This window comes from Thunnus maccoyii, chromosome 7 (genome assembly GCF_910596095.1).
Source record: "Thunnus maccoyii chromosome 7, fThuMac1.1, whole genome shotgun sequence".
Classification (NCBI taxonomy): Eukaryota; Metazoa; Chordata; class Actinopteri; order Scombriformes; family Scombridae; genus Thunnus; species Thunnus maccoyii.
Window position 1 is genome coordinate 26735819 of NC_056539.1, and position 14916 is coordinate 26750734.

General features: G+C 39.4%; 1 protein-coding gene across 5 annotated transcripts in view; it reads right to left on the minus strand.

The window, feature by feature from the left end:
- Positions 1-14528, minus strand: part of LOC121900966 (glypican-1-like) — a 49485-nt gene extending 34957 nt beyond the window's left edge. Inside the window, exons 1-3 of one of the 5 annotated variants that reach the window (XM_042417565.1) lie at positions 14240-14528; positions 12360-12463; positions 7004-7525 (exon numbers count right to left, since the gene is read on the minus strand). In XM_042417565.1, coding sequence (XP_042273499.1) covers positions 7004-7154 — 151 coding nt within the window. In that variant the 5' untranslated portion in view covers positions 7155-7525; positions 12360-12463; positions 14240-14528. Of the gene's footprint in view, positions 1-7003; positions 7526-7680; positions 7985-12359; positions 13374-14239 lie in introns of those variants that run through there. The other 4 variants (XM_042417566.1, XM_042417568.1, XM_042417569.1 and 1 more) reach the window with 4 other exon arrangements.
- Positions 14529-14916: the final 388 nt, after the last annotated feature.

Consider the following 14916-nt stretch of genomic DNA (forward strand, 5'->3'; position numbering starts at 1 on the left):
GTAACTCCACGTACTTGTAGTCAGTCAGTGATGTGCTCCTTGGCCTAGAAGTGAGGTTCAGTTACAAGCCTAACTGTTTAATCACTTCTTACAATTTTGCTTTTATGTTTTTGGCTTTAGGAAAGCTGTAAAAAGACACCACCCACCACTCAAACTACAGCCTCATGCACACTTTTCTTGGCATGTGGAGAAAAACAAAGCTTGACAGACATGCTTTGTCTAGGTTGTTAAGCTTTAACTGGAAAATCACTGTTTAGCAGAGCGATTTAGCAAACAGACGATTCTACAACACTTACAAATATTTCCTGAAGAGTAATTACTCGTCTTCACAACAGATTTCATTTTCCATGTAATAACAGGGCATCAGAAAAGCATCAAATATGGAGCACAGGAGCCAGGATCAGTATCAAACCAGTTGCAGCAACCACCCATCCCTCTTCTATGAAGGGAGGATGAAGGATAGATAAAAGGAAAGGCAACCAGGACAGAGCCTCCACCCTTCCTCTTATCTTCCTTCTGGTCTCCTCTCCTCACATCCTCTCCTCCTGCTCTATCTCTGTCTGTCTCTTTCTCATGTCACTGCATCAGACATCATGAAAGATTCACAGCTCTGCTTTTAACAGATCTTGCCAACCAAACCCTCCCCACACACACACACACACACACACACATACACACAACCCTACACCCATAGATCTGAGCCTGTCTAGAAAAACAATGCAGAGATGGAAGCAGGAATAAGACAGACAACATGGGAAAAGAAGAGGGAGGGGTGCAAAAGTTATAGGAGAGTATAGAAGGATTGTGTGTGTATGTGTGTGTACGTTTAGGTGTGTGTGGACTGGGTGTAAAGCGTTCCACTTGGTGGCGTGTGCTGTGAGCGCCCGAGTGAGCATGTGATGTGTGACAGATGACGGACAGTATCAATTTCCTCTCTCACACACACATATACGTAACCGCTGGTACACACTAGGGTCTCACAGACACCGCGAGCAGATAGGAGCCAGCGTCACCAGATGTGCAGCAGCGAAACTATAAAATACTGTTTGTATTCACACATATGTCTTTCTTGGATATGGGAATGGATATTTAACACTGGTAAGTGCCACTCACATAGTAGCATTAAAAAAGCTGCACCTAAGCTCTCGTTCTCTGTTTTTTTACATCATTGTAGAGCTGCAAGTAATGATTATCTTTTAATTAAAGCTTATTCTAGAGATTATTTTTATCAATTGTTTAATAAAATGTCAGAAAATAGTCCAATGTGATGTCATCAGATCGTTTTTTTCCTAAGATATTCAATTTCTAGTCATGTAAAACAGGGAAAAGCAAAATATTCTCACATTTGAGAAGTTAGAATTTGAAAATATTTGATGTTTTTTGCTGGATACATGATTAAAACTAATCTGTTATCAAATGATTTTATTCATTCTCTGATCGTTCAGCACCATAACTAACATTTTTGACAATGACGACTAGTTGACTAGTCAGTTTCCTGCAAAACCTGGTGACCAAAAATCAGTTTTCCTTAATATGCTTTATATATGTACATATACTGTACATGAACAGGTCACAGACATCTGACCAACTCTACAGTCTGTTTGGTAACGCTGCTGTTTGAGCTGAGCAATATGGATGAAGTCCATCACATATAACAGTAATCATACTGATGGACAAAGTAGAGGCTGACTGATACATCAGCGGGACGATTAAAGCTCGTTGATGCTCTCTTGTTTCATGGAAATACAAGAGTACTGGTACGTGGATAAACTGGATAAATGAATGCATGAAAATGAAATATTAATTGGAGACAGGCTATTGTAATCATCAAACATTAATGTAGCCCAACACTGTATTATACAATTTGTTTTGTCAATAAAGGAGAAGCCTTTCTTACCAGCCAATTATAATCAACAAGAAACACAATGATGATAATTCATGTTTTTACCAAAAAAATAGTTTATTTTTTCAACTGCTTAACATCCTGCTCGGTACATATCTTGGTCATAATGATTAAATGTAAGCAATCATTGTAAAAAATGTTAAGTGTTTTAGTTAAAAACTGAATATTGGCCAATAAATAATTAGTGGATTCTTTAAACAAATCAGCATCAGCCTAAAAAATCCTTAATCGATCAGACTCTTGTTCAAAACGATCAATAGTGTTCCACTTCCCAAAACTGTTCATCTGTGTAAAACAAAACCTTCAGTAACAAGTTCTGAAAGTTTTTAATTTCAGCTAGTTTGAAAACATTTATTAGGGAGACGACAATAGAAATACACACCAAAATCATACACAATGAATCTACCTGAAGAAGATCAGTGTTGAGTTGAAACTGAGCTTTTTTTGCACCTATTCACTGAGGTTTTGTGGGAGCGCACCCATCTGTTGTTGCAAGTCATCAATTCGGACAACAGAAATTTGAAGAATGATAACATGATAGCACATCATTATGAAAGTCAGCCTACACAGCTCTAGCAACTGCTCTATCCAAATACAGAGAAATGGGGGTTGTGCAAATGTAAATGAATATAGGTTCCCTCGTTCAGCCTTGTTAAAGAGTTATTGACTGGTAACCAAACCCGTAATCTATCCTAATCTACAGGTAATCTTACCTAAAACAAGGCGTATCACGTTAAACTCTGACATTCGAAACACACATCCTCTCTGCTCCTCTTCTGTGTTCTTTCACACAAGCAACAATCCAATACGAAGGCTGCACACACACACACACACACACACACACAACCGTCAAAACTCAATACCTTCCAATACAGCATAAGAAGCGTGCAGGACATGATATAGTCCCACTCTGTTTCTGTGTGTCACCCGATCACATGGGTGTGTGCTGCGCTGCACGGATAATGCATGTGTGAATTAGAAGTGTCTTCCCTGGAGAAGGTGTTGGCTTTCACTGACTTTTAAACACACACACACTGTAGGACGAGCTCATCTTTAACTATTGACAAGGTGAAGGTTACAATGTGTGTGTGTGTGTGTTAGAAACGCCCGCGGGCACAGAGACAGACAGGCAGACAGCAGGAAAGACGACTTCCATTCACATGGTGCTAAACCTATAGGACAATAGGTGTGAGCAGGGAGTGAGAAGAATAGAGCTTTTTTTTTAACTCCAGGTAGGAATTCAGGGCATCTGCTTGTCATATTACACTCTGTTCATTTTGGAATTATGATATTTATCATATCTGCTTACAAATTTAGGTCTCACCCCTTGTTAATACCTGGAAATAACATGCATCTCATAAGCAGATTGTCTTCTGTCGTACATCTGATATAGAATAAATACACCTGGCAGCACATTGTGTTTCAAGGTGTTCAAATCTTTTCTTTCCCTTGCAGATTGGCATACTGGATGTCAGCTTATGTATGCAAAATATCCCTTTATGCAGCTTACATGTGGCATGGAAGCACGTCGCATTTCTTCTTTGTTGTTTGGCGGTTTTCCAAAGTGAAAACTCTGAATTTCTAAGCATCTATTGTACATGAAAAAAAAATAAAACAGCACAATACAAGGAGGATTTGACCACTCATGTAACAGCCACTTGTCAGTGATGTCTGAGTGTTTGTAGTCTTAATAGTTCCCATGAATTCACCTGTGAAAATCTACATTTAAGTTAATTGGAAGAAAAAATTGCACTCAAAATAACCAGTTTTTTCCATCTCTGCTCTTGTTTTTGAGGCTGTGTGATTGATGTTGGATGTTGTTGCTATAGATGTCTGACAGACCTCAGAGGCACAAACATATTTCATTAAATTAAAAGAAAGCTTTGTAGAAAAAACACATTATATTTGTCAAAATCGACTCTAAATTCTATCCCGCGATTGTCACCAGTTTTATCTGTTGAGGGATTTGTCACCCTTTGTTGCCAGTAAACTGAAGTAACCTTCTACTACCACTCTTGTGCTCTGCAGATAACGCTAATCGTAAACTGCTCGTGACTGGAAACAGCTGGGCCTCGTCCCAAGTCATTAGGACAGTGTTTGTTCCTCCAACTGTGAGCTTGCGTGCGCAGGAAGACCACAGAGCTGAAAAACTTCTGTGCATGTGTTTACCGCACTAAGTGATAACAGATACCATTCTGAAACGAAGCAAGCGAGAGTTATGTATGCAACTATTTAAACTTTTTACACATCAACATAGTGTCCAAGCTACTGAGTCTTATAATTGAAAAAAAATGACAGATTCCAGATCTGTTATCCTTACAATCTCCTGAAATTCATCCACTTTACACTCTTCCAGTGTTTAGTCCCTTTATAATTCCTTCCAGATAGCAGGGACATCATACCTGAATGTTATTTACTCAAATGAACTTTAGGAACAGTGAAAAAATACGTCACATAAAGCTTAAAAAACAAAAGTTGTGAATGAAAAGTATACCTTTGAACCCTTTCTATGCAAAAAACAATGTTTGCAATGCAAATGCACAGTTGCTGCGTCATCCAAACATTGTCAGAAACCAAATTAACATTTGAGTAACGGCCACAAAGGAGCAGAAAGGCGTCTGAATGAATGAATGTAACTTTGCATCCACGAGGTCTTTCCGAGTGCAAACATGACTCGCACAGCATGATTTGTGTATATCAGGGATCCATGGTTGACACTAACATCCTCCAGAGTGACACTGACACTGGAGTGCAGAGGAGTCTCTATCTCCCTGAGCGGAAAAGCTAAATTTACCAACCTTGGGTCCCTGAGATGAGAAAGATTGAGGAGCCCTGTTCTGGGGGAATTCTGCTGCCTGTCGCCATCTTTCTGTTCCTATCTGGTTGTCAGTTTTAATGAGTTCTGGGAAGGCAGAACTCTTGCTCAAATAACTAGAGCAGATCAAGGTCCAAGTGACTGAAGCATTGTGTTTTTCATCTGTCAATAAAAGATGAGTTTTTAATGGAAAGGGAGGCAGAGAGTCGTGTCTGGTCTCTTCCACGGTCGTCCATGAAGCACCGATGGAGACCTTGAGTGACTCATTTCAACCTCAACGTCTCTGTTTTTTTTTTCTTTCTCTCTGTCTGTCTTCTTCTCTCCGCTTCTGTCTCTATACCTTTCTTTGTCTCTCACTTATCTGTCTGTGTCACACACCCACACATACACACACACAGCCAATATTTAATAACTCACCCGCCCATACGAGCACATTTTCATTGACACAACATGAAATGACCTTCAGATCACACAAACCCAACAACACACCCTCAATCTCGCCTGTCTTTCATCTCCTTCTCTTGCGAGGCCGCTGCTTTCTGTCCGTCTTTTGGGTGAAATACAGGAGGAGAGACAGAGAGCGACAGATGATTGCCTTAAAGGGGAAAACAACTCAATTTCACAATTTTCCATCTGCACTTTCCTCGAGGCTGAGACAGTTTAATCAGCATTTGTGAACCGCAGCTACCAGAGAGATGAGATAGAGACACTTTGATGCTTGATATCTGGTTGACTGACTGGTTGACTCGCTGCATCTCGAGCTGATTGATTATCTGACTACCTGGGTAATTGACTGATTGATTAAATGCGTGATTGCCTGACTGGTTTGATGTCTGACTGACAAGAGGGTATCAAGACCAAATTAAGGCTGCAACAATTAAGCGATTAATCGATGGGAAAAAAAATGTATTTTTGATCATTCATCATTGATTCATCATTTTCAAGTAAAAATGCAAAACGTTCTTTGGTTACAGCTTCTTAAATCTGATGATTTGCTGTTTTTCTTTGTCATCTATAAATATCTGAGGGTTTGGGGCTGTTAGTCAGACAAAACGAGCTCACTGAAGGCCTCACAGTGGGCTCTGAGAAACTGTGAATGCAATTTCTTCCCTATTTTTTTTGGCATTTCATTGACTGAACTATTAATCAATGAAGTGAAAAAATAATCAGCATATTGATAATGAAAACAATCATTAGTTGCAACCAAAGACTAAAGAATAGAACTGAATCTTACTCTCTTCTCTTGTTCAACTCAAGTTTGTAACAGCAGCTTACGCTGTGACCTTGCTGAGCTGTAGTTTCCCCAGGCAAGCCTAAATTGTTAGTTTATGCAAATGACAAAATAGACCATTTCAGCATCTATTGAGACACACACACACACACACACACACACACACACACACACACACACACACATACACACACATACACACACACACACCACCTGCAGTCCGGAGCAGAGCAGACAATGAAAAATGCCCAAGAAGGCATTAATGTAAAACTACATGGAGTTAGCAGTTAAGAGAAAAACAAATCTTTGTTTTCTGCTGTAGTTTGTATAAAAGATGTTCACACCTGCAGCTCAAACATCAGCACACACAGATCAATGCCCTGAATAGACTATAATAGCTCAACAAGACACATGGCTTACACCCACCTGCATTACTGCCCTCAGCAGACAATGAAAATGCCCCAGAAAGGACTATAATAGAGATGTGCAGGACAGCCTGTAGACTGGGAAACACTTGAGGGCATTGCTCAGTGATGAGAATAGAGAATAGGAGTGTTCAGAGCGTATAAAGCAAGATAATTGCACGATAAGAAACACAAACTAAAATATACAGCCAAATGATACAATAAAACATGCCAAAGCAACCTATAAACTTAGCTACACAAGCTTTGGGTGCAGGTTTATGAATGGCATCTGCATTCAAACCAATCATAATAATGTACTAACCAACCATTTTAACCAGCATCCTCCAGAAGAAGTGTAGTGATCCTAACACCTTTCTCAGGTATGTGGCAGTTCAAATATTACACATATAAACACTGTAATGCAATATTATACCACAGAAAACCAGAAAGACACAAGAATATAGAGTAAGAACAGAAAAAATAACTAATTATTAAGAATTACCACATTATGTTAGATTATATGATATTATGGTAATTTTTAGCGAGCCAGCCTTTATATTTTCAATTATAACTATGAAAAGTGTCTTAATAAGTGGTTTGAAGTAAAACCATATGTGTGTTTTTCCAAGTCATTTCTCTACAAAACTCACCGGAGATCTCGGTCTGGGGTACCCCGACCAGAGTGAACCCTTTCCCGGTGTAGAACTGCCGCAGGTCGGCGCAGCTTCTGTCCGCTCCGGCCACCGGGCCCGGTGCTGCAGACAGACGCACCAGCACACAGAGAAGCACCAGGACACGCATCTTCTGAGATCCTGTAGTCCTTTTTTTTTTCTCACAAGAATTTTTTTTTTTTTTTTTTTAAATCAGTCAGAAAAAATCCTGAAGCTTTCTGGTCCGTGCAGGAGTTCTTAAAAGATCCGTGAGTCTTCAGTGTTTTGTTGCTCTAAGAGTTTTTGGGGGTCTGTGAGCTCCGTTTAAACAGTGCAGAGCTCCGGTGAACTAATGCGGAGACAACGAGGCGGCACACGAGGCGGGCAGTCCGGGGTGTTTCTGCGGGGGAAGAGAGCTGCTGCGCGCGGCTGTAGGTGTCAGGTACACCCCGCTCCTCCTCCTCCTCCTCCTCCTCCTTGTCGTCCTCCTCCTCCTTCTCCTCCTCCTGCTGCTCGGAGCTGCTGCAGAGATGCCAGAGACAAAAGGGAGAGAGAGTGTAAGAGAGCAGGTGTAGCTCAGTCAAAGCCGGTGCAGATCAGCAGACTATTGCTTTATGATTATGGAGATCAGCCAACAAAAGAACACAATCTGTTATTTTTAAAGGGCAGCTTCACACAGGAGAAGAGCTGTCCTGTTAGGCTTTGGGACAATGAATCAATGTGTTTGAGAGAGAGAGAGTGTGAGCGGTGAAGAGTGTTGCTGCTCCCTCCCTGACTCTCTCTCTTTGTGTGTGTGAACGTGTGTCTTTCTGCTGCAAGCACCAGGGTCTGAACAGCGCCACCTGCAGGTCCTGATTGTAAGAAAAAGGCGTAAACTAATGTAAGATGACAGGAGTTCCCCATCAAAAAGACTCCGTAAATTAAAATGAAACCTGACATATGCAAACCTTCTTGAATGTGTATCAGCATGTTATTGTACAAACATTGTGCACATCTGTAATAAACATGTTCTTTCTACTCAGTACTCTGATTTGATTGGTTAATATGAATTTGAGTTCATTTTTTCATATTACTCCCATTTTTTTGTCATAAAATTGTATTGTATTATTTTTTTTATATTCTTATATTTATAATCTTTTTTTTTCTTTGGTGAGATACCCTCACATGCAGGTTTTTGATCTCATCTGTCAATTATGTATTATACTGTAAATCCTGGTGTTTTTTTCTGCCTGTGCAAACAAACTAAACTAAACTAATGAGTGACTGAATGAGTTCATTACCTCTAAATAATTCTCAATCATGATAAATCACAAATATCGTTTATCTTTATAAATCCATGCTTTGAATCCTAAATATTTGAAGCATTCTTGGCATGAAAACATTTGTCAACAGCAGAAATCTGTGTATGAATGCAGACAAGTTGAACAGAAAAATGACCACACAAACCCTTTCTGATGGTCTGGTTAAAAAAAAATAAAAAATCGAGTTTTAACATTCTGTTGTGTTGACCTCAAAAGCACAAGGACGTCAAGAAATCGGTTGTCTATTCTGTTATATTCCACACTATTTAAAACAAATTTCGAGTCAGTTATTCTTCACCCACACTGTGAGGACTGCAAGCACTGGAACATCTATCGAACCGTTCACCACAGCCACTTAAATATTGATACCGAGGGGGAAGATTTGAGGTTCAAGGGTAGACTAACTGAGTGCAATAAAAACTCAGTTAAATGCAACAACAGAGCGAAACCAGTCGTGACTCATACAAATGCTCACAGCCCTGAACCGGCTATGCATCTCTGCAGGGAGGTCAGAGGCTGGTAGAGTTTCAGCACCTTCTTCGGCTCACTGTTGGACGTGACCGATGAGCTGTCAGGCGCTCTCCAATCTTTCCTCACATCCTTACATCCTCCCCGGCAGCAGAGTCAGGAAAGGTCACTCGCGAGCAACCCTGAAATCTGACTGACACTTCAGAAGTACGTCAGCTGAAATAAAATGTAATTTGTGGGTGAAATTGAAGCCACAAATAGTTTTAATAAGTTCTAATTGTGTGAGTGATGTTAATGCTACACTTGTCAGGCTCGGGGGTGAAGGCGTGTTAATTTATAATGATGTCTGACATACATTTGCTGACTATAAAAAGATGAAAAACACAGTCTTTAGTCTTTCTAACAATGTGCTCGTCAGACACGGGTGATTGATTTTTTAATGGTGTATTAAGAAACATGTAATGCTCAAGTCAGAAAGAATCTTAACGTCTCTGCGCTGAATATACTAGTTCATGACATGTTCCATCACCCAGGCCTCCAGTCTCAAACTTACCATGTGTGGCCAAAAGTATGTGGACACCATTGTCTGTTTTGGTTTAAGAAGAGATTTGTGTGTTCATATATCAACATGTTTTTTTCCCCTTTCCCTGTTATCATCTTTTATCAACTTCTTCATATTTTATTCTCAAATTCATTCTTATAATATCAGACAGGCTGATTATTTTCTTCTTCCTTTTTTTTTTATTTTACAAAACAAAGCATGGCTGGTGTTCCTTCAGATATTGTGGTGTACAGCTATGAAAGTAAACGTTGTCAAGAACTCACTATGTTTTGAATACTTTTAAAGAGAAGTTGTCATCACATTTATTTCATGATGGGTTTTTTTTTTATTATATCTTCTTACAGACATGTCTTTGTTTTTATAGGATTATTGTCTGTTGACTGGTGAACTCTTCTTAATCCTAATTTCTTAATGATAATAATGAAAAGATTAAAAAAAACAAATGATAAAATAATAACAATAACATTAATAATTCAGAACATTAAACAGGACTACATACGTAGAATAAAAGGAGGCAAACAAGAAAGATGAGAGATAGTGCATTACATTAAAAGAGAGGAAACAGCTAAAAATCTTAAGTAAAAGACATAATCTTCCATGAAAAAGAATAAAAATGCCTTAAAATGGATATAAGTGTTTAAATATATGATACAGTGCAATAGTCAAATTATAGAAAGGCTGGGTTAAAAAGATATGTTTTTAAGTGTCGTTTAAAGCTTTCCACAGAGACCGCTTCTCTGATGTCTTTAGGTAAGGCGTTCCATAGTTTGGGAGCGTAATTGAGGAAAGCTGCATCTCCAATTTTTCTTTTAGGGTAGGCTTATAGATCTCACGTAAGAGATCTATAAGCCAAAGGAAGATCTAAGGGCTCGTGAGGGAACATAAGGTAACAGGGAGTCTGTGATGTAGCTCGGCCCTGATCCATCGAGAGCTTTATAAACAAGTAAGAAGACTTTGAAATCGATTCTGGAAGATACAGGGAGCCAGTGCAGGCTAGCCAAGACTGGAGTGATGTGTTCTCTCTAGCCGCGGAGTTTTGAATCAGCTGTAATTTTTCAATTAACCTTTTAGGAAGGCCCGTAAAAAGTGCATTGCAATAGTTCAACCTACTTGAAATAAAAGCATGAATTAGTTTTTCAGCGTCTTGCTGAGTTAGGAATGGTCGAACCTTGGCAATATTTCTGAGATGAAAGAATGTTGTTTTAGTCACTTTGCTTATATGGGCCTCAAAGCTCAAGTCAGTTCTTATTGTCATTTATTGTCTGTGTATTTTCTAAATTATGTTGCATTTATTAGTTTGGCTTTTTTGCGTTTTGTTTCATAAGTTAAGGGGAGATCTATGGCTTCTGCACCTCTCCTGCCGCATTTGTTTTATGTCTATTATCAAGATGCTGTTGCACAGTACCAGTCACACGTTTGGACACACCTTCCCATTTCCTGAAATGAGAAAACGTGTCCAAGTGTTTGAGCGGTACTGTATATGTGTGCAAATAAAAATAAAAATTGATACAATTTAGACAATAGTGTGCTTCTAACATTGTGGCAATGGTTTGGGGAAAACTTTTCCAGTTTGTTGTGAGAGAAATTGATTAGCTTGAACTGAGGCCTTACCTGAAAAACACCTCTGGGATGAACTGGAACACAGACTGTGATCCAGGTCTTATCACCCAACATCAGTGACCAACCTCACTAATGCTCTTGTATTGAAATGGGAGAAAATACCTGCAGCCAGGTTTTTCTGAAGAAAACTTTTTTTTAATGCCCATGATTTTGGTGTTCAATAGTCACAACCTTCAGCTGTCTTTGCTAAACATCCTCTGAAAGGCCTCGTGTGACACCTATCTTGACTTCCTGACACCAGCTTCCCATCAAATTCAGAATCCAATTCAAGAACCTTGTGATCACCTTTAGAGCTCTGCATGATCAGGCACCTGCCTACTACTATCTACTGCAGCTCCATCATGTCACCAGCAGGTCTCAGAGCTCCTCTGACCAGGGTTTGTTATTTTTTTCTTCACTTGAAACTAAAGGAGACTGTGCTTCCTGTGTGGATCCTAAACTTTGGACTTCTTTGAATTTAAGATCTGTGTGGACACCTTTACAAAGAAGCTCAAGACCCACCTGTTTAGACTTTTGTCTGTATTTTCTGTCCATTGCTTTTTTATTTTTTTTAAAATATTGTGAAGCTCTTTGTGGCATCTGCTCTTAACATGTGCTACATATATGTATTAACTTACCAACTACACATATAGACTGGTAATGTTCCACATAATTTTTGCCATGTAGTGTACATTGAACCCAATAAAATAAGCATGGTATTGCTTGGTATTTTGCTAGTTATAATATGAGGGTGCGTACTGTAAAATAGAATAGGGCGATCTTGGGTTAAGGTTTAACAAGCTGAGGTTCAGACCAGATCTGTGACCCAGTTTAAAGACTGAATTCTGCAAAGTCATTTTAAGACTGAATAACAGATGGACACGGTCTGTCTGATCACAAACCCTGTTTTCTAAAATTCTGAGGACACAACTCTTTTATCCTTTGCAGACCTCAGTATCCTAAACACCTCTGCACACTGGTCAATAGGCCTTTTTCATAGTACATATTTTGACTTGTCATAGTAAAGAAAGCACAGGTGTTACTGATAACTGCAACGTTAATGATGTTGTGTGACAGTGAGCCAGCATGTACAACCCCAGGACCCTAAAACTGCAGCTGCTAAATGTAATTCAGCAAGCATTACTTTTATTATTTACACTTGTGCTTTTTCTACTGTGACAAAATGTATTAAAGTTTACAACAAACGAAGAAGCCAAAGCAAGGTGTAAATAATGTGACAGGTATAAACCCCACTGTTTGTTCTTCTTAGCAGCCTGAACATGTTGAAGCTCAGCGTGTTAAAGAGTAACGGATGGTTTATGATTTATTTAGATGCATTTATTATTAATCTGCACTTTCGCTTGTAGTCAATCATTATGTGGAGTTTAATGTCACGAGTTAGAAAGAGTTATCAACTGATATTTACCTTGTTGGCTGGTTCAGGTTAACTTCAGAGTCAAATGAGCCATTTGTGTTGTTATTTTGGGCTGAGCTGTCAGGTCATCTGAAGGACACACCATTATGGGCCACCTCATGCAAAGAGAAAGGGAGAGCTACAGTACACTTTCACATAATACACACATACTTCAACACGCACCTAGTGTAACGTCAGGGCAAGTGTTAATCCAGACAATGATTTATTGCCTTGACAGGCTGAGTGCCATTAGGATTAATGTGTTAAAAGAGATTGGCACATACCAGGCACTTTAGCCCTCAAGGAGAAAAAGACGTTGTTTTATAGAGAAAGAGAGCGATGAATAACATGTCAAATATCTGCTTTTTTTTTCATCCAATACCATTGCTGTACTTGTCTGGAAATCCAGTGGAAGAATGGCACTCTCCTGTTTTGGAAATTCACTGATGCAGCCAGTTTTTGGATGAGTCTTTCTCATAAACTGAAGGTGTGATATATCAAATGTCAGATTAAAACAGCATTACAAACTGGTTTTGAACCGATATGACACAAATATTTAGGTTATTAATTCATTTAACAATGTGAATGAACATTGGATGCGGATGAGTGCATCTCAACTTTCCTTTTGGCACCACGTTCGTACAGGCTCAGGCCACCAAGTCAGTATCAAAATGTTGTCAGTTGGGTAACAGCTCGCATTTATTCATATGAAAAACAATTCATTTTCCTGTTATACTAGGAAGACGCATTCGTTCCAACGTTAATCTCTATCTAGTTTCAAACCTTTGAGTTCTTTGCCTGAGGCATGATATGAAACTGGTCAGGTCAGGTCAGATACACACATCTGAATTAACCACAGGATTGAACCAGTTTCATCAGCTTAACCCAGTTCATGAGCTCTTTTAACCTGTCTTGTTTTCTTCTATTTTCTCCTGCTCTGAACTTCCTGCCCTATTTTATCTGTCCTTAAAGGACAGGTTCACAATTTTTCAAGTCTGTCTTAAAACAGTTGTCAAGTGCCCATATGAACTCTGAAAGAGGTTTTCCTCGCTGTTATCATTCCTCCTGTTCATACTGACTTTGAAAAAGATCCCCTTCAAATGTGCTTTCAAGTGATTTGTGCCAAAATCCACAGCGTGTCCACATAGTCATTTTGTGCAAAAATGTGTTTAAAAGTTCATCTGAAGCTTATATGAGGCTTCAGCAGTCTGAGTTAATAACATCAAGTGGATATCTGCCACATTTAGTCTTTTTAGCATCAAATTCCCTCTTTGTGTTTCCTTGGACAGTGTGTCCCTGTTGAGCTGTAGCGGAAGTATAGTCACGCTTCAGATACAGTTTTAAATACACTTTTGCACAGAAGGAGGCTTATGGATTTTGGCCCCCATCACTTACATTGTAAGTGCATTATGAAGGGAACTTCTAATGGCCAGTATGAACAGGAGGAATGATTACAGCAAGAAAAACCTATTTCAATGTTCATCTGGGCACCTGACTGTTGTTTTAAGACCTGCTTGAAAAATTGTGAAGCCGTACTTTATCTAAGGTCACACACTCTACTGTAGATACCTCACAAGTTTCCCCATTTGCCATCCTTCACACCTTGCTGTCCACATACACACATGCTCACACATAGAGCCTGTTAGTATCTTGCAGACATATCATGGGCTCTGTATTTCCAAGTGCATGCCAGTGAACCACCGGAGCATGAAGATGTCAAGGAGAGAAAATAATGAAAGACAAAGTTGTTTAGCTTGCTACAACCTGCATACATTCTGAGCTGCAGTCAAGTGTTTTTCTCTGTTCTACTCTGTCTCCTTTCAAGCTTGGAAGTCAGAATGACAGATATTTCTTTCTCAGCAGATTTTAAACCAATGGCAACTTTCACTCACATGTTAGTCATTCCTGGTAGCATCAGCAGGACTCCAACATCAGTGGAGCACTGTGGTGGACACATGCAGATCTCCCTCAGAGCATACTTACCTCAACTCCCATTACCTACTGTACAAACACACCTGCAAACAATAAATCATCCAGTTAATGAAATCATACGTCTCTTTCAATAGCTTGCCTGCCACCCTCGATCCAAACTATCTGTCACTCAAGATAAGATCTCTGAGTTGTACCCAATAAACATTGACATAATGGCATGGGAGGGAATGACTGGCTGACATCCAGGCCAACGTCAACCTGCTCCAACCTGAAAGGTGTAAACTTAGTGTTAAAGGCCAAAGTCAATTACTATTAAAGTGAGAGAACAGTTGAGACAGAGGATTGGTGACTTTTTAGCTACGCTAGCAGCTGTATGGATGTTGCTCTGTGAATGAACTATTGAATTGAACCATTACATTTGGTACAGATATTAATTCCCCCCTCAGCATGAATTGTAATAACATTGGTCAACCTTTTACTTTTCCTCTGATGCCACCATCAGGTCGGAATTTTCATTTGTCCATCACTTTGGTTGATGACCAAATATCTGCAAAACTAATGACATTCTCATCAGCCTCAGCTGTATTTTGTCTTTAGGGCTAATTAGCAAATGCTAGCATGCTAACATTTTTGCATT